Here is a 20,922-nt window from a genome sequence, read left to right as displayed (position 1 = left end):
TTGAATCCCATGGTAACCCCTGCAGCATATTTTCTGAAGTACATCTCTTCAGACAGAGCGCAGCTCAGGTACCTGAAGAACTTCCACCCCAGTTCTGCATCTGTCTTCACCGGCGTATCAGGTACCACCAGCACCCAACTGGCACAGCAAATGGCATCACCATATGGATGGTGTACACACGCAGGCTGCTGCCCAGTCTAAACACCCCAGCTCCAAATACAGGGAAGACCTTTCCTTCGCCATAAAGCCGGTAACTGTAGGAGTGGCAAACCCTCTCACTTCCTTCAGCTGATGACCTCGCTAACTAGGCGAGTCAGCAATGGTGCAAAGATTAAGTGACTTAATCAGTTGGTACCATAAATTAAAACAAAGCAACTTCTTGATATTGTGTCACACACACACACAGTAATTCAAATCAAACTTACTCTTAGGCCTTTTTTCCATCCTTTGCAGACAGTTTCACTGAAAGAATAATGTCAGAGCTAGTTGATTTAATGACCCTTCATTTAAAGGCCAAGGTTAGAGTGGCTTTATTTGGCATCTTTGTAATTGGACTGTTCAACCACAGATAGTCTTACTGTATCAATCACTGCATGAGTGAAAGGTGAATAAAAGCATTTACTGAACCGTCATATCCACGATAAAACAACAGATGCCATCAGCTCTAAAGGGAATACATTAGCAGAAGTAAACCTGAAAGATAAAGACCTATTAGTCATAACATGCCTTTCAATCACTTATTTAAGTTAGCAGTTCAGCTTTGAAATAAAGTGAACATAATCCTTATTTACAATAAATTAAGCTTATCTTTGTACTATGGTGTATCTTAAACAATGATGGCATATTGATTTTTTTCCTTCAGAAACACATTTACCTTCACCACACTCATTGGTTTGCTTCCCTGAAAGCCCCTCTCACCTCCAGTTCTGTTGGTACAATCCTTTTGGATGTAGAAACCCAACATCCATTTTCCCAGTTTTTTACTTCACAATTGATAATGTGTTTAATAAACTGACACACAGATCCTAAGACCAAATCAGTTAAAAAAAAAAGATCTTACTGGAGTGACTGGTTACTTCAGGACACCATAACAAAGAGAAAGGCTCAACTGACTTGGAAACATCTGATCCTTCCTTATTCCTGGAGAGAAAGTCTGTTTAATAAAGGAAGGTAAAGACATTATACAGCGTAGAGCACAATTCAAGAGCTGAACTCTCCCGACGTGTCAGCACCGTAAGAGGGCACAGCTCTCTGTAGGAGCTGAGCACGTTAGCTTGGGATCGGCCACCGTACGGGACTCCAGCTGAGACCATGACAGCCGTAAGCAGAGCAGAATTACTTCAGCTGTCTCGAAAGCCAAATGCTTTTACGTTCCCTTATGACATTTAGTTGTTTTGCAGCAACACAGCCCTGTTGCCTCCTGCTCCACTTGTAATCTGCTATAACCCTTACACCCCCTTCTAAAGGGCTGCTGTCTCGCTTCTCTTCCCATTACGTATTTGTGTAGTCAATTAGCCTTGCTTAGAAGCACTTGTCCCTATTGAATTTCTTCAATTTGTCCACATCATTTTGTATTCTAATCTTGTATTCCTGTGTCCTTCCTTCCTATTTTATAGATCTGCAGTTTTAATAAGCACACTCCCTACTGCTTTGTCCAAGTGATTAACTAGGGCTGGCAGCAGACACGGAACCACGCGCCACTCTGGATACCCTCCTCCAGCACCCAACACCGACAGCATCTCGGAGCATACCTCACTGAAACTGTGAGTAGTTTTGAAATCTACTTCTAGGCATCACGTGGGTCATGATCAACATCGTGCCCTCCGAGTCTGCTTGGAAATTTCATATTTAGAATTAAAAGCCAAGCTTAAGATATCCGCTATTTTTACTCAAACCATAAGACCGTTACCTCTGTCATATGAGAAAATTAGCCGGTGCTAACTCGCTCTCTACAAACATGAAGAAATGTAGCTCATCCTCTACAAACATGAAGAAATGTAGCTCATTCTCTACAAACCTACCGCGGCCATTGCATTCTGTTACTTTTCTTCCAGGATATCTGCTGAAAAATTAGCTGCTAACATTGTATGTTGCCTAGATAAATGCAATCATCATTAGAAAGGTATCCCATATTTTTTTCAATTAGAAATATGCAGAGACCATATTCCCCACTGGCACAATCAAAATAAGACCTGGTCCTTAAGCTCCCGAAGCAGGAATTTCCTTCCTTCCTCTCCTCCCTGAGCAGGAGTTACATGGTTAGAGATGATCGGTCTGACCTGTAACCCGACAAGGCGCTCTTACTCAGAGCTTGTTAACAACGTGATTTAACTACACCTCGCTAAAGGCAGCGCTTCGCTCGCATTCGGGACAACCATAGCTTTCTGTCCACAGCTGTTATACCTTTCTGACCATTTGGCATAGCGCTCAGTAGTCAACCATGCTATTTTTGAAAAGTCTGCGTGCTGTTCACTTGAGATGCTGGTGCCAATCCATGGAAGTAGCGCATAACATGGATGCCGTCACAAAACAGAAAAATGGCTTGTGGCATTGGGAGATCCCTGGTGAATCTACTACTCTGCTTCACTAGGGACACCCGGGGAGTGGTTGTGCTGCTTTAGATGTGGAAGGGGCACCCAAAGCAAACCACCGTCCCCCTCCATCCTCGCTTCTCGTCTCCTAGCGGCTCCACACCAGCTCTGTTCATGACACCGAAAGGGATGACAAAAAACACTGTACCACAAATTAAGTGGGATTTTTGTTTTTTTTATTTTAAACATTTACAGAGATGGAAATAAATACAGGAAATAGAAGATAGAGAGGGTGCTTTCGAAAGAAATCAATCAAGTCTTCATCGGGCTTCAAACAGGAAAAATTGTATCCAACAGCTGCTTAAAACTGGCCACGTTTCAAAGGTCAAGGATTAGGCTGAACAATAATGTAAATAACTAAAGATAGGCACTGCAACAAACAAGGACGACAGCGCTGACATCAGTAAACGCACAGCTGTAAGAGACCAAATGGAACCACACTACAACGGGGAAGTCTCCTATATTTACAACATACCTATCATACAAAACCATTTGGAAATATTGAGGGAGTGGTTTCTTCTCTGTCCAGCTGTAAGATATAAAAGAAACACTGGAGGGTTTGTTGATTTTGTTGCCCTCCCCAATATCTACAGAATAGTTTTAACTTTTCGCAAAGTTTAAAAAAAACTTTGTATTGCAAGAATTTGTCATCCAACCTGAACTCTTCCATTTTTCCATCCTTGCTTATCATCATCGCTGGCATCCACTGGGCCAGTTTATCAGAAGACAAAGAGTTTGTAAAGTTCTTTACAGTCCTTTACCGATGGTCTGACCTGTAGGTTGGAAAAGTGTCCGTGCGATGAAGCTTCACTGGGCTAGAAACATCTGCACCAAGTCCGATGGAAAAAAAAAAAAACAGAACAACACTCAGTAAGACACAGGCACCTTATTCAGCATTTTATAAAGGACTACATGAATTACAGATTACAGCCTTTCAATTAAACCTATCCCTGCTTAATCTGCTACTCCACTCAGATTTGCTTTCCCAGTTCCTTAAGAACTGTAAGTTGTAAGAAGCAAATAAATTTTTTTAAAGTTCTGACTTTGCATTTTAAATGAAAAACTGCACTTTAGCTCACAATATTAGCATCAGTTCTTTTCTGTACATTAGAAAAGAGGACAAGAGCCAGTTCAGAAATCATAACTTCCAACTTTGGTGGAAGAAAGTTTTTGCATACAAGGTTTCAGGTGCCTCTACCATTGAGCGAGTGAAACACTGCTTCACACATAGGGAATTATACAACTCAGTGTAACAATTATTTCACATTTCTTTTTCCAATAGTAATTGAAGCATTTCAAGATTTTGGCAGCCTAATCTAATTAGAGGTGCTTGGGGTTACCACTGAAGTAGTAGCCCTGACTGCTGAGCAAGACAAAGACTTCAGTGTCTTTGCTAATTACAATGCTGGCTGCATGCCTTCCTTGTTGCACAAAGACTTTTACCCCATTCTCACGACGACAATATCCTAGGATCCTTTTTTTTTTTTCTCCAGTTTAACAAGCAAGCTATTTTTCTAAATATAAAACAAGTGGTTTGTACCCATACAGTCTATTTATCTTGTGTCAACTCAATGCTGAATTATTGTTTTAATAAAGGACTCTGTAGTAAGGCACAGTAAGCCCAATCCACTGATCGTGTCAGAGTGCTGCAAGCAGTCTTTTCTCGTGTGCCACAGGCTGCCACCAGCAGGTCATCTTCCCATGCCCTAATTTATTGAACAAATTTGAACAGGCATGTAAGCGATGCTTTTATTATTCATCCCGCCTCTGGAACGTTTGCGGGGTTTAGCTGGGGCTTTTTGTGTGCTGCCTGCCCCCTCTAGTGTTGGAAAAAGGAAAAATATCAGCTTCTATGGTTTGCTGAAAAATTTGCTGAGGATCAGAATAGAATATAGCTATATATGTCAGGGCTGCCAGCGCTTGTAATTTTTAATCACAGCTTGTGATGTTCTGTGTTCTGGAGGTGCTAACCTCTACAATCTCCTGCTTTATTAAAAAAAAGTAAAATAAATATCTATCACTCGTTATTCCTTGAGAAACCCCTAGTATCTGAGAGGAGGAAAAACAGAAACAACAACAACAAAAAAAAAGACTTGACAAGTTTTCCAAACGAGAAGGTTTTAAAATATCTGTTTAGTGATTTCTGAATGCTTGATGTTGGCAAATGATATCTCCATGTTAGTACTAGAAAGCCCTGCCAGCTCCTGAGGTTTTCTGCTAAACGCAGGTTTACCTGTGGTGTTTTTTCGCAGCAGGATGAGGCACGTGGGGCAGGGCTGCCCCTTGGTGCAGCACACGCCAGCCCTGACCTTCGGGGATGACAGAGAAACAACCCGTAGCCCGATGACCAAGCTGAGCTTCACTTTCCAATGCCCCCATGGGGAAGGGAAACTGCTTCAGTCCATCTTTGTCATCCAAATGTTTAATTAAGCTCAGCCTTCATTCCATACAGTGTGAAAATAAAGTTACGGCAGGTGTTGGCTCCTTCCATTTAATACTCCAGGCTCTCGCACTTCTGTTGAGCGTTCAGTCTGTTTTCTGCCGGCTGTTCTGAGTAACGCCCTGATCCCGACTTCACAACTCATCAATGACTGTGCAAACGCTAACTCCACCTGTCCACGCGGCTTAGAGTGGAAGAGTGTGTTTTGAAATACAATGGGGGTGTTTTTTGTTTGTTTGTTTGTTTGTTTTAATTCTAAAAATACACGTGACCACAAGATGCTGACTGTGGACCAGCTCCTCAGAGGTACCAAGCACCTGCAGCTGCTGCTCCAGAGGTGCCTCTGGGGCAACTGGCACAAAGCAACAACAGTGTGTGACAGGGGCTCCGGTTTTCCTTTTATCTCAGGAGATTAAAGCTCAGTGTTGAAACATGCTCCGAAATCCTCGGGCAGAGATGGCTCACGTCAGCACTGCTCTTACCCATCCATCCGTCCTGCAGGTGGGTGGGCTTCCTTTCCTCCTCCCCATCCGTGCACTCAGGAACCACTAGATGTCCCTTGGTGACCACGGAGGGACAACTGGGTGCAGAGACCTCCCCGGGGAGCCATTCCTCCCTCTCCGCAGCCTGGGGAGGTTCCCAGGCAGGAGGGGGCTGAGCTGGGCTGCCCCTCGGGCTGACAGCAAGGAGGGGATGTGGAGAAGACAGGCGCCCATCATCATGCCACACTGCAGTGCACGGTGGCAGCATTGCAGCTGCTCAAGAAACAGTTTTCTAGAACTACGTATTGTGGCCATTTCCTTTTATTTTCCCTAATTCAGCTGGTTTTGAGGATGCAGTTGTTTAGGTTGAATGTTAGCAAGTACACAAAACGAATAATGAAGACGGCATCACTCTTAGCATGAGGCAGCCATCCAAAGGAGAGGGGATCCAAACGGTTGTCAGTCTGACAAAAACGCAGGTGCCATTAAAAGAGTTTGGTAACAGGAAGGATCGGGCAACCCTGATAACTGGCCATCCTGTAACAGTAATTTCTCCTCGTTTACCTAAAAAATGCTCAGAAAACTTGTCGAATGAAGGATCTCTCTCCAATGAGAAGTAAGAAGAGCACCTCCAGACGACAACCCCTCTGCTAAGATGTCCATCTTAAGGTGGGATGGGCCCTTCTCTCCATCAACCAGACAGCAGTGGCAAACCGGCTTAGACCGGACATCACCCTTCAGTGAAATGGGCAGATAGTGAAGTGATTCAACATTTTCCTGATCTGATTTGTGCACGGACTCCTTCCACCCCCGCCCCTTACCTTGCAGACCGTAGAGCTGGCCAGTGCTGTGCTGTCGCGTGATGTGCTGCCAGTAGGCACTGCGGGGCAAGGGCACCATGGTGCTGAGGGACACGGCTCGCTCGCTCATTTTCATCTGAAGCTGCAAAGCAGAAAACCGATGTGAAGGAGACAATCGTGTCTATTGCAAACCCTCCGAGAACAGCACAACCACCAGCTGCGAGGACTTCTAACAATACTGCCAGCACAGCCTCTCCCTCCCTCTGCCCACCCTACCCGAGCAGAGGCAGCTCTCGGGGGTCAGCCTCCACGGGCACACACCTCCCGGGTTCGGAGGCCACGCTGCTGTTGCACACCAGAGCTCACCTTGGTGCTCCCCTGGTCCTGGGCTAGCACTGCTTCCCCTGAGGGGAGTTTTAACTCAAGCAGCTGAAACAGAAACCGAGGGTCAGTGGAAGACAGGAAAGCGTCGGCACGCTCCCCCTTTAGCGGCAAAGCCATCCGAGGGTCTTCCCAGCTACGCAAGCAACTTCCCAAAGCTAAATACAGCCTCAGCACACCGAGAACTTGACTGGAGATGTTTCACACAGGTGAGGACAAGTTGTTCTTGTTGGTTTTGAAGCATTTTCTGTTCTCTCCTACAGCCGAGGCACGCGCCAGCTGGATGGCACAGGAGCTCAACGCAGGAGATAACTGCATCCTTCAGCTAAATTCCTGAACGAACAGCACGTCCAGGTACGCGGAGAGGAGAGCACGTGGGCTGCAGTGCGTTGCTGGAAGCCCCGTCTCACACTGCCCCCTCCATACGGGGCCTTCAGCTACATTTTCTTGCATAATCGCAGCCCCTCCTTAGTTAAGCTATGCCTGACACAAAAATACATGAGAACTGACTACTTTAAGGTATTTTTTTTCCGTGAATTTAATAAGATGTATGTGCAAGCTGATAAAAATAATTGGATTTTATCATAAGCTTCACAGTACAGCTAAAATTCTCCCAAAGCTCAGGAAAACGTCAGTTCAAACACACCGAGACTGCGCTTGACTTTTCTAATTTATAAAGATAGCTTTTACAGAAAAGGAAGCTTTTACATTTTAGTTTCACAAACCCTGCGGTGAAAGAACCTTTTAGAAGATCGGTATATTTTGGAGCAAAACCAAACAGGCAAAACGAGCACAGAAAAGAGGCGAGGGCTGGCTGTATCCGAAAAGACCCATTTCCAAGTTAATTAGAGGTGCCATCTACCTTCAACCCCCTCTCCGTACGGTGGACGCTGTGCCTGTGCTATGACGGTAAGACAAACCAAACCAAACCCCAGATCAACTCCTGCTCTTAAAACACCCACCTCCACATCAGCTGGATGTGAATCACCACACCGTGCAACGTTCCACCTACATCCTACAGCGTATTTATCACAGCTCCTGCACCGACGCCCCGCCACCCTTGGCAGTGTCACCACACACATCTCAGCACCATGGAAACAAACAACGGTGCATCTTTTCCCAGGGATAAAAATTAGCAGAGCATCGCGAGGATGGCTTTTCCTGGCTGGAGATACTTTTGCGGCGGTTCCATTTATCGGTGAGTCGGAGGGCAAGCCACGGCAGCTGGAGCTACAGTTTGGCTGTTAGGAGGAGTGCAAAAAACGAACAGGCTATCTCGGGAGAAAAAAAGGGACACAGCTAGAGAAAGGTTAGATAAAGACACAGAAAAGGGCCAGAAGGGGTGCCCCTCCCGAACTCAATCAGCAGGGGAAAAAATTCAACCCCCTCCCCCAGCTGGAGATAAGAATAAGGGTGCTATGTCCTGAATACGCAGTGTTTCATCGAAACACCTCGCACCGTGAGCAAAGGCAGCTTTAACGATGACTGGTTTCATTCTCACAATTAACCTACTGTATCTCTGTGGCAACAGAAGGAGCAGGAATAACTTGCTGATGACCTGACTCCGTGCTGCGGAAGCAGCGGCACCGCGCGCGGGTCAAAGCCCGCCGGAACGCAGATGCCGGAACACGCGTGAGCAAAGGCTGCGAGCAGAGCGCCGGGCGGCACGCGCGACTCCACGTGTCGTTAACACAACAAATAATCTGTCAACCGGAGGGCACCTAATCCGTAGCCTCCCGCTCTCTTTTGCCCAAGGGAGACGGAGAATGCGGAAACCTGAAAGGAGAGCGGGATCCCCGGAGCGGTTCACGCGCCGGTCCCTGCAGACGCGGCAGGGATCGAGTGATGTTAAGTCACCCTTAAACCCAAGAAGCGGCAAAGACGTGAGAAGTGGTGGGGGACAACGCAAAGCCACCCCGCAGCTCCGGTGGCTCCGAGAGATCCGCCGGGGCAGGGGCTGGAGAAGCAGCACCGGGAGCCATCAGCAGGCAGTGCCGAGGGCGGCGGGGGAGCCGCTGTGCCACCGCCTCTCACCCGGGCGGGAGGCGTAGGGAGCTGCGCTAAGGCGGTTGGCGGGGACAACGCTCCGCTCTGGGCCAAACACGGGGTGCGGCTGCTTCCCAGGAGCCCTGGGGGTTCACGGAGGAGAGATTAAGTGTTTTCTTTCTTGGATCCCACCTTAATAATCAGCAAAACTTGTATGAGAGGCAAAACCACTGTCTGCTAAAAAAATAAAACAAAACACCAATCCAACCAAACAACAAAAAAAAAAGAAAAACAAAAGCCCCCACCCCAACATTCTCTCAAGCTAGCTGTGAGCGTGGCTCCAAAAGGAAAGAAAAGAAAGATGATTTAAGAATTTTAGATTTGGTTGGGCTGCAATTTTCAAAGATTTTGCAGAACAACTCGCACAAGGTAAACCTTCATCCATCTTGGGATCCCCAATCGGAGAAGTTTGCAGTCATTATGGTTTTGAGGGGATTTTCTTCCTAGTAAAGTAAAGTTCTGTCATCGATCAAAATCAATTAGAATGATAATTGCTGAAGAAACATTTGCTAAATTCATTACAGCAAAACTACAGAATGGTAAACTAATAAAAACAACTTCAGAAGTTAACAAATTGCTGCCGTCTTGACTACTATCCATCTTACACTAATAGTCAGTATTCTTCTCCTATTTCAGAAGTTAGCGAGCACCATTTCCCCTCTTAATTATCAATCTCTGAGGAAATGGCCAGAAATAATAGCAGGCTCCAGCCGGGCAGATGCACTCAGGCATCAGATGGATCAAGTGCAAAGCGCACTCCGGAGCTGCTGGGAGGGAAGCAGAGTCAGGGAAGGCTGCCAGTAAACTGGCTCGTAATATCTTTCTATGAAGCACCGAGCTTTAGCTGCCAAAACTGGTAAGTTCACCGTTATTATTTTAGTGAGATGTCAAGTTGCAATGTCTTTTTTCAAGCAACCTGAACCAAGAGGAGGCATAAATGACAGCAGTCAAGTCACAGCACTACTCCCTTCAGTTTTCATGGCAACCAAATACTTATGAAAATATAACTTGAATAGATATTCTCTTTCCATTGTCTGGCAACGCAGAAGTGAAAGGAAAGAAACAGTTGGATGAGATGAGTTACCAAATGACCAGAATGGCTTCACGCATCGCTAAGAAAAGCCAGCTCTTTCTTCCCTTTAAAAGAGAAAAGGGAGAGATCTTGAATTCACTGGAAAGGAAAATAAATGAAATCCACTTGTGAAAGTGTCACAGGCTCTGGTCAGCACATGCTCAGACCTCACCAGAAAGCAACGGCACATTAACAGAAAGTGTCGGGGTGAGGTTCCCAGCTGAGGAACCGCTATCGCCTCAATTTTCCACGTGCATTTCGAGAGCCTGAGCCAGTTATAGTCACGAACCGAACCAGCATACGGTAGTACAAAAAGAGCGACTGCTAGGGAGGTGACAGACGCATTATAGCCCACATCCTCAGCAGTACTTGGCAGCTTTATTTCGCTCTATCAGCATGGGGACGTTCAACTCCCCGGTTGGGTTTTTTTTTGCACAGGCTCCAGGAGCCCTCAGGTCACTTAATACCATCTTCGCCTCCGTCTTGGATAATCACATCACTGACGTAGCAGTGGTCAGGATTCCAGGAGCAAACAGAAGACATTCAGTGTTGACTTAATTTCTCACCATCAGTATGTCCTACTTTCTACTTTTATTTACCCTTTCTGTAAACAATAGCTCAAGCTTTACTAATACAGAAACTCACTCAGGGTAAATAATCCTTGGGGACAGAAACAATCTAGACAGCCGAGCACAAAGTGCGAGCATTGAAAATGAACTCCCTGTTGAAGCGTTCAAAAGCAGAAGAAAAATACAGGTGAAATCAATCGATCTGCACAAATATGTACTTTACAAATATTTTGTAATCAGCAAAATAAGTCGCCTGAGTTCTACACTGGTATCATAATTCTCTGCCTAAACTTCTAAATCTGACTATCCTTTAACCCCAGAGAAGCCAACAGGTCTTACTATTTCAGAACCAGACAACATTTCTGTGAAACTCATATTCAGGGAAATACAGACTCAACTGAAACAATTAATTATATTCCACTACTAAATTACAAGACTTTCAGTTCGCCAGGAATATGTTCTTATCCCCCACTTAGCACTCTAAGGGTCTATAAAATTAGATTTAGGGGTTGTGGTTGGACCCAGCGTTCATGGAAAAGCTTTTAGAGGTTGTGCAGCTGCTCTCCAGTGAAATCTACAGCAACTGTGCATCTGTTGAGTCTATTGGCACTTGCAAGATGGAAATTTTACAGCACAGCATCAGACATCATCTATTAAAGATGCTATTATGTAAATGTAAAATCACCAAACATGAAATTGCCCATAAGCTTATGCACTATCGTTAAGGAACTTATTCCTGTTTTTTGAAAATGAAGTTGTGCTCTGAACAGGTTACTCAATCGCTTCTGATCCTGGTGGGCTACGAATGGCACTAGTTATGCTGACTTAGCCCAGCTTGATTTTAATCTGCTTAATTTAGTTACTGTTGAGTACTTGTATCATCTACCCATCTGTCTCAACTTAGATAATTTTGGATATTTTTGAACAAAAACTCCCTTTGCTGACTAGAACTATAAAGTTTTTTGTTTTAAACAAAGGTCAAAACCAGCAAAGATGATGTTAGGTGATACTTTAGTGGGAAAGGGAAAAATACCAGTGCAGCTGGCTGCAGAGTTCACCTGCTATTTCTAACATTTTCGAAAGACAGCAAGCTAAAGCGTCAAGCTCCTCCCAGTGAACCGGGAAGTGCTGGGAAAAGCAGGTGGTCTAAACGGACACAGGGCAGAGGCTGTCACAGAAAGGCTCCACGTTAGTACTTCAGCCTCTCGGACACAGCGCGCTCCCATGGGCTTTAGAGATGTAAATTACGTTGTAATGACACCAGCTAGAAGTCAGCAGAGTAGCATCAACTGAAAACTGGGATGTCACACTATATATAGCGTGAAATATATATAAAAAGCAATATATATAAAACACTAACCAGTCTCTTTCCTATTGAAAGTAAAAACATCTCATGACCCACATCGCCTAGGAATAGACTTGAATTTTCCTCACTTTCCCATTTCAGTGACCCCACCTGCTCTACAGATGACAGAATTACCCATTTGCCTGTGTGCTCGGCTGAAGCAATGTTATCCAGTCCACAAGACCGGTCAGGAAAAAGTTCCCTATTGCTCCTCCTCTCCTCTTTTGGTCCACCTCATTGGACTGTTATTAAGAGAAATAACTTTCCCATCATGCACTTGGCTTCCATTCTGTCTCAAGTCCAAAAAAGTGGAAGAACAAAAGAAACACAAGTACTTAAGACAATTTGTTCACTTCCCTGTTTCCTCAATCCCATTCTCTTCTTAAGTTTCCACAAGTAGTAACAGCATTTTCTGTTTCATCCCAGATGGGTCATCCAGTTAATACTGGGATAATTCATCACTACAACTTATCTCTGAAACCAAGACGTTAGTAGAATTACTGAAAGGATTAGCCATGGCTGGGGATAACAGCAGTGCTTATGTTCACAATAAGAGAAAAACCCAAGTCTCGTTGCAGATTACATAAACCGATTACTGCTGCCTGGAATAGAGAGAGTTTTTGCAGCCAGGCTCTTCCACAGTTGTCCATTCTGGGCATTTTATACATTCCAGAAAGCCTGTTATCTTCAGGATACTAATTTTACTGTCAAAGTCTGGGGTACACAGACCAATTGTGATATGGGATAAACAGAACATCCCTTTTCACTCCACAGGTTTCATAAAAAAAAAAAAAAACAAAAAAATTAAAGTTAGAAAGATCCTGAACCACATTAGGTGCAAGTGCCATAAAACTGCTTTTCTTTGACATAATGCTTTTGGAGATGCCCCACTATCTGTTCTCAATGCTAGTTTTGCATCTTACACATCTATGTTTCCCACTGGTCACCTGCACCATAAAACAAGTTTTAGACACAAAAAGCACTTGTGGAAAAGAGACAGCCACTGAGACATCAGACAAACATCTAGTCCTCCCCCATAGTTTAATCTGAACCATATGACTCTTTCCAAATCATCCTTGGAGTGTAGACATCAATTAGCAAATGGGAAACTGAGCATGAGCCACAACATTTTGCAAATAGATTGATGAGAAATGCTTCCAAACAAGCTCATGATGCTGATTAATCAAATGAACCTAATGAGAATGTGCACTGACAGGAGCTTATCATCTCTGTATTAATTCACACTTATTGATAGCTTTGCAAACACAAAAATCAAGGACTCTAAGTTTCCCTGCTTTGATACTTGGAAAGGAACCCAGTTATGTACACTGCCCTAAATATTAAAATCAAACAGAATTTAATAAGAGCAATAATCAGACTGCTTACTATCTGTGAATCAAAACTTAAAAATCACATCGGTGAAACATATTGTTCATTGTTGCCCAGTGCGAAATACCAAGCACAATGAGCAGCCGTACCATTGAATTTTTCACACTCTGCAACAAGCGCTCGTGTTGTTCTGCTATGGCCAAAGCAGCCGAGTGCACCTTCTGATAGATCGCTTCCCCATCTCTGGTCTGAAATATGAATAGTCCTTCTCCTGTGTCACACATCCTGCCAAAGCAAGAACAGATGGGATCCAAGAGTGAGACTTCAGTTTACAGATTACCATGAACAAGCAAAACTTTACCCTGCTGCTCTAAAAGCGCTATCGCACAAGCAGTAAGAAAACAAAAGTTGTTGAAATATGGAAGGAAGTTATATAAAAGTCTTTGCATATGGGTCTTACCAGCCCCGGTCCAATCTCACTATTTTAGCCCATATTTGTATTGCTCTCACGAAACAGGGACTCAGCTAAGTACCACTGATCTATCATAAGGGCTTAAACTCTAGAGAGTTCATGCACAAGACCCAGACTTTTAATATTTAGACCCTATTTAGAATCTGTGCCAGGTAGGATTAATTTGTCTCCCCCGTTCAGACTTTTAACACTGCCCATAATGAGTTTTGCAGAGTTTTGTCTTCTACTGGAAACAATAAATACATATCCTCAGCATCCCAACTGCATTGTCCTATCATGGCCAATGCATGATCAGTTAAATAAAAATGCATCCCCCCCATCCCCTCCCGAGAACTGAATTCTGCAGTAATAAGGAGGATAGACATTTAAATGCCTCTTCCCTTTCCAGATAAGTCAATTGGATGATTTGTTTCTGGTTTACTATTGTAATTCTTTAATGTGCTTATCTAAAATAATGCCTCCATATCCCTTAGAAAGGATTTGATAGTTTAGTTCAATAAAGAAGTGGTCCAACTTCAGCCACACGAACACCAGCTCATTAAGACTGAGCTGCAGGAAGCAATACAGAACAACATCTCTAAAACAAGGGATTACATTCAAATTTCTTATAAATCCATTTGACAAATAGATGGACAACAGGAACACAATCCACGGAAAACAGGAGTCCCTTCTCCATTACTTTAGTTTGCTTTTGGGAAACAACTTGGCACTCACTGCTCTCACCTTCAGACCCCACTTCTAGTACAGAACCCGTAACTCCGGGCCCAAAGGCTCACCCTGTGCAAATTCTGGAATGATGTTCACCCCTTCTTCCCAGTTCTGTCCATCCAATTCTCTGCCTTGTACACAGCTTTATTTAAGAACAATCCCATACAGTAATATACAGCGCTGTCAGCCTCCACCCTGCGGTCCCCTGGGATACCTCAGCTCTCCCACTCCCATCCTCAGGCACTTTTATTTGGCAACTGCTTCCATTCAAGCCGCAACCCGGGATTAAGAGGTTTTTTGTTCGTTTTTATATTTTTTCCTTTTTTTTATTTCTTTATTTTTTAGCAGAGGGTACAGACTAGCCACTGTCTGAAGTTATACTCTCGTCTCCTTCAACAACCTTTGGAAGTGGTCCAGAGCACCACCCAGCACCACCGAGGAGAGCAACGCAGTCACACCTACCTCCCCGCTTCAAACGTGAACCAAGATGGGTCCCGCCCGTAGCGTCGGAGGGCACTTAATGGCCAAGAGATGAGTTTTACTCTGGGATTCTGGATGTCCCAAAGACAGATATTCTCAAATGTTATCTGCAAGGTACATTCCCCATGCACATCTAAATTAGGGGATGGCATCAAATACACATTGAATCTCTCTGGGAGAAAAACAAAAGGTTAGTCTAAAATCCCTGCTCATTAAATGTGCAAGTCATTAAAGGAATTTCCTATTTTCCACCTCTATTACAAGATCTTATTTCCACTTAGAACAATTAATTCAAAACCAAAAATTCAATTCCTTCCAGTAATTCAATAAACTCTGTGTTTTGGGCAGTCAGAATGCTGCACTCAAAGGGCGTCAAACATTCGTGTGTGCATTCAGATACGGAAGAGAACTGCACCATCGTAATCCTGATATTTGCAAACAATTAATAAAATTGTGTGCATGAATAAATACATTCAAATTGCATTTGTGCGTGTAACTAGTTAATTTGCTTATGAAAGTGAAGTAGCCATGGGCTCAGGTTTTGCATGCAATTACTATTATTTATTATTTGCTTTACAATGCTGCCAAAGAGCCTCAGTCACAGACTGAAACCGTTGTACAGACATCATACAAGAAAACACACAACGTCCCCATCTCCAAGAGCAACTAACTTGTCTGAGAAAGAAAAGTGCTATTCCAAAATAATTCTAGTTACCTTACTTATTATCTCTGGTAGCAATTAAAAAAAGCAAAAGCCAAAAATAAACCCCGGACAAACAGACCCCTTCCCCCAAAACAGGGAGGAGGGCTTGAAAGAACAATTTTGCACCGATTTATTTCTGATATTCACATGCACAGTCCAAAAGGCTTGAAAATAACGCAAATAAAGATTTAATAGGTAACGGTTATGTACCTACCGCTCTGCTCCCTCTCCACTCCAGATGCCAACAAGTCAGGCTCTCCAAGGCTAATGTCGTTAATCCGCGTTCCAAGGCACTCCATCTGCAGCACCTTGCACCACTCATCTGCCTCAAGTTCTGTATAAATGCCCAGAAAATCTGTGTGTAGGTATAATACATTTATGATTTCACAATTAATGCTCTTATGCTTTCTAACGTGCGTTGCCATTTTACCCACCTGACTCACAAGCAAAGGTTTTGGAGGTGTCATCATTAAAATAAATCCCAACAGCATGCTTCTTTGTGCTTTTTGGCATTCGCAATATATTCTTCACGTTATTGAGCTCTGTGACCTGGAAAAGCACAATTTGGAGTTTTAATTAGGAGCTTGAAAAGATATACATCCATTATTGACTGGAGAAGGAGAGAAAAGAATTATAACGTGTTGCAAAGGACAGAGAAAAGGAGAAAGAGCATGAACATGCCTATGATTGCTCTTAAAGAAATGCAGCCTTGACATGAATCACCTTAGACAATCAACTTGAAGACCCTGGATGATGAAGCAGCCACGTCCTCCAGTTCTCTCTTGTCTGTACGTGAGCTTCAGTGCAACACCATCCAAACAGGATTTTAGGCAAGAGGTGGGTAGAATCAAAGCTCACTCCAGTTTGAGAAATGAAGGACATGAAGGACATGAGAAAGACCAACCTGATGCAGCAGAAGCAAAGAGAGGCGAAGATAAAAATCTAAAGGATTCACCCATTTGCAGGAGCAAGTCCAGTTCCAGTACAGCTCCCATCGTGGAGGACAAAGCTGTAAGAATGGCAAAAAGCTGCTCTCTAAATTATTTTTTGATGGAAAGTTGAGGATTTGTTAGAATAGTCCACTTAAAAAAAAAAAAAATTAAATCACAGTTTTAGCTATTAGAAAGCTTTTTAGCTTTAAAGATTCACAGACTTGTAAACACAGATTTCTGTTGCTTGGTTGCCAAAAACTGATTGGAAAAATAGCTTTCACACCAAAAAAAATAAACATGCATCTGTTACCTTGTATACAGCTTTAGTAAATACATACTACAGTTGCTTCATATTTCTAACATCCACTTTTCACCCTCACAACCATAAGTAACACTCCTAAGTATGACTGAGGAGGAATTCTTCATTATTTGAATTCCTTTTAATATAAAGGCTAACACCCAGACAGGGAATCAGGAAGTTATATTTAAATATTCATTTGCAGAAAACATTTCACTGATTCTTTTACATGGTGGGGGTTGGAGAGACGGAGAAAGAGGGGGAAATTAACAGTAAGTTCCCAAAGCTGTACAACACAACTTCACTGCTTTGGTCTCATTAGTCCTGGGGAATAGCCTCATATCAAACTGTGTCAACTGTAAACTAAGAAATGCAGTAATTGTCTTACAGATAAGACTCAGGGAGTATAACGAGTTGTCAGTGTTGTAGGGTCCAGCAACAGAAATGCTCCTCTTGAGCACCTTGGGCTCACCAGCACACCCACTGCCTCTCTCGCTCCCTTCGCCCTAAGTCACTTTCTTCTTGGAGTCAATTTATTGCCCGTTCCCTTCCAGCAGGGGAGAACAGACAGCCGAAACCACCTTGGCAAGCAAGACCCCTGAAAAGGTAATCTGACTGTGAAGGGAAGGAACAAAGAGCAGTTGGCGAGCAGTGTCACCCCAAAATATAAACAGGCAACACATCCAACGTCCAGAAACTCACTCTGTGGGTAGAAGCAGAAGGAATAACGCAAGGAACATCCCATGGGGAACACACCAAACCTGACAGCTGCCAAATTTAGAACTCAGGTTTTCATAGCCTCCAGGTTCAAGATTTTGAGAAGTGTCAAAACCGAGACTTCCTAATTGCACTTCATTTTGCATGAGCGTTTTTCACTCTTCCAGGAAATCCTGTGATGGAAGCACATCCCCCAGTGCTAACAAGACACCGACAAACTCAACGTTAAGTATGACAAATCTGTCATAACCTATTCCCATCATGCTCAGCACATGACAGGTCAAGCACAAATTGCCAGCTGCCAAGTTCGACTCTCATATTTTTCTCGCATGCCAAGAAAGGATTCAAATGCAAGAGGAAAAAAAGAGCTAGACTTTTTCATTCAGGACAGCCGCCACCCTGACATTTACGCTGAGCACATTCATATTGTCTCCAAGCGAACGTGCTAATGAAGTTTTGTACCTACGAGTACCAAAGTTAGCAGAAGCAGAACGTAGCTGTACATTTTGGTAATGAATCATTTAGCTATCTAGGATTTGTCCTAATGGAAAGCTCATTTCTTAAAATCAGGCATGTCGCGCTCCTACTGCATATCCTACTGCATAATTGTCTCTAGCGCGATGAATCCTGAGGATGCTGTGACAGGGCTCGGTGAGATCACGAAAGGTTTATAGGAGGCAGGGAACAGCACACCGCCTCCCCACGCTGGCTCAGGAGCCAAAAGCACTTTCAGCAGTTCGGAGGCTCAGCAGTTCCAACCGGGCAGCGGCTGCCCGTGCCCCACCTCAGCCCCTGCTGATGGGCAGCACACCTCGCCTCAGCCCCTGGCAGGGAGACCCCTCCATCCTAGCGAGGGAGGCAAAGGACGCTTGACCGCTTGGGGAGCTGCGAGCTACTGCACAGGGATGGGAAAGAAAAACCAAACACCACAATGAATGGTATCACTGATGACCCTGCGGTCAGACTGAGTCATGCACCTCTGGGCCAGATGGGAGCAGATGTTCATAACACTGCTGGGAATGCGAGAAGGACAAGATTAAAACGTTTGCTCTGATCACTGTTTCTTTTACTATGACTCCAACCTTGCACATCTTACCTTCACCGCTCCCAGCATCCCGAAGATCACATTTTACCCCCCAAGTTGTTGTGTTTTAATCTCATTAGGGCTTGCAAGCTGCAACTGCTGTCACACCTCCCTACGTGAGCTCCTGCAGCCTCTGCATCCCTGGCACAGAGCATCCATCACCCATTTCCTCTCTTTTCTGTACTACTAGAGACATTCTCTACTTTCCAGTCTCCGCACTCCAGTCTCCAGCTCACCCCTACCCACACAAGGCTTCCAGCCTTGCACAGTGTTGCTTGTATGTCATATCCACATTGCAGCTCAAGGACCGCATCGTGGCTGAACCCAGCCATGGGGACTGAGTTTTGCTTCTGCCAGTATCTCAGGTAACTGCGGTCTCGCTCCAGTCTAGGGCTTCACATCAGAAGCAGTTGGTCACTCCAACAAGATCTACCCAGCACACAGGACAGAAGCCCCAGACATGCCTTGCAACCAAGAATTTTCTTTCTTTAGGTCTCCCAGTCAAGAAGAGTTTCACCAAGAGTTGAAACTTCAGCAGCAGCTCCTCCTCCATCCTATGGCCCAGCACAGCAATCTCCCTTCTGCTCCCCCCGAGTGAGGACAGCCGCTTTATGCTACTGTCACTTCAGTGGACCGCTATGGAGTTGTGCAAAACTCAAGGTATCCAGAAGCATGGTGGCTGCGTCACCTGACCTCATGACAGCATAACTCACAACTCCTGCATTCCTCTTTAGAAACAATGAAATACCAAAAAAAGCATGAATACAATGGCATCATCATTTTGGAGCTGAGAATAGCAATATTTTTTCCTTCTTAGCATAAATTCCTCTCAAAAGCCAGTTAGCTACTGCAGTAAAGTACTTCCTTGTAATCTCAAATGCGGAATAATATATTCCAATACAGATTTTACAAGAACCGGCTCATGCTTGAGATCCCAAAGTTCATCTGTCTGAAGAGAAAAATTTGTTTTCATTTCAATATGCCTTCTCCTACACGTGCTTTTTATTACTGTACTCCATCTAAACGTACTGCGTTATGAAGAGAACAATGCAGATTATCTAAGGCATTATTTATCTCTTATCGGTTGCCTTCGCAGAATTGACAGTGGTCTATTTTGCTTTTCTGGCGTATCAACCAACAGTTAATTCATCTCTCTAAGCGAAAACTCTCCTTAAGTCAACATAAGAGTAGAGGATGAAGATAGAGAGCACACGCGTGTGCCACTGACTGGGTTTTAGTGCGAGGGCAACTCAGACTGACGGGCTTTTCCCGAGGTCTGCAGGGTGGGTGCACAGGGAAGGGAGGAAGGGAAAGGGGGTACAGATGGGGTGAACAGGAACAACTTAATTATATGGAGATGATTTTTTTTTTTTTTAATGTGTTTCTAGAGCTCTATCCTAACCCCTTTCCTCATCACTTTGGCTCTACCTCCAAGTGCTATATGCTGGGAGAAGGGAGCGGACAGGGACCCAATATAAGCCCACACACTGCAGCAGTGTGCAGTAGGTCAGGCGTTTCCAGGAATCACCTTACACCCCACTGTCACGGTTTCAGCTGGGATGGAGTTAACTTTCTTACTAGCAGCGGGTGTAGTGCTATGGTTTGGACTTGGGATGTGAAATAGTGTTGATAGCAGACTGGTGGTGTTGGCTGTTGTGAAGCAGTCAAGGCCATTTATGGTCCTCACACCATCCTATCAGCACAGGAGGAGACACAGCTGGGACAGCTGACCCCAACTGGGTCCAAAGGATATTCCATACCATAGAAAGTCACGCTTGGTATATAAAGCTGAGGGAAGAAGGAAAGGGTGACGTTCAGAATGATGGCATTCGTCTTCCCAAGTAACAGTTACCCGTGATGGAGCCCCACTGTCCTGGGGATGGCTGAACACCCACCTGCCCATGGGAAGTGGTGAATGAGTTCCTTGCTTTGCGTGTGGCTCTTGCTCTACCCATTAAACTGTCTTTATCTCAACCCACAAGTTTTTTCTCACTTTTATCCTTCTGATTCTCTTCCCCATCCCAACGGGGCGGGGGGGGAGTGAGCGAGTGGCTGCATGGTCCTCATCGCCAGCTGGGGTTAAACCACTACAGCTGTGTGAATGCCGACTGCCTGCACCGCAAAGCACAGCGGCCACGGACCAAAAACACACTCCAAGAGCCCTGACTCACATCCTGGTCAAATAAAATTGCAGGCGATTTCACCTCTTGGCTGAAAAAATCTCAAAGAAATACTGACATCAATAGTATTGTGCCATTAATTTCACTGATCATCAAATCCTTTGTAACTCATATTGTAGCTCTGAACTGGGAAAAAAAGGGTATTTATATTTGGAGAAATGCTAGCTACAGTATTTGGCAGCTCCTGGGTTATTTTGTGCTGCACTGACTGCTTGAGAGCTCTTGTATAATGGCATTTCACAGAGCACGGTCTGAAAGTCTTCACACGCATCTGAAGATTTCCTGGTGGCATT

The 20,922-nt window shown here is 44.3% G+C and overlaps 1 protein-coding gene across 4 annotated transcripts in view; it reads right to left on the bottom strand.

Moving 5' to 3' along the window:
- Positions 1-2,755: 2,755 nt before the first annotated feature.
- The window catches only part of DOK5 (docking protein 5), a 45,942-nt gene continuing 27,775 nt past the window's right edge, over positions 2,756-20,922 (bottom strand). Inside the window, exons 3-9 of one of the 4 annotated variants that reach the window (XM_082491021.1) lie at positions 15,853-15,967; positions 15,633-15,773; positions 14,698-14,887; positions 13,205-13,340; positions 6,680-6,742; positions 6,335-6,455; positions 2,756-3,416 (exon numbers count right to left, since the gene is read on the bottom strand). In XM_082491021.1, coding sequence (XP_082347147.1) covers positions 3,349-3,416; positions 6,335-6,455; positions 6,680-6,742; positions 13,205-13,340; positions 14,698-14,887; positions 15,633-15,773; positions 15,853-15,967 — 834 coding nt within the window. In that variant the 3' untranslated portion in view covers positions 2,756-3,348. The remainder of the gene's footprint in view (positions 3,417-6,334; positions 6,456-6,679; positions 6,743-13,204; positions 13,341-14,697; positions 14,888-15,632; positions 15,774-15,852; positions 15,968-20,922) is intronic. The other 3 variants (XM_082491022.1, XM_082491023.1, XM_082491024.1) reach the window with 3 other exon arrangements.

Source organism: Vanellus vanellus, assembly GCF_965231255.1.
Source record: "Vanellus vanellus genome assembly, chromosome: 15".
In the NCBI taxonomy this organism is placed as follows: Eukaryota; Metazoa; Chordata; class Aves; order Charadriiformes; family Charadriidae; genus Vanellus; species Vanellus vanellus.
Note: the sequence above shows the minus strand (reverse complement) of the source record. Positions and strands in the feature narration are given on the sequence as shown.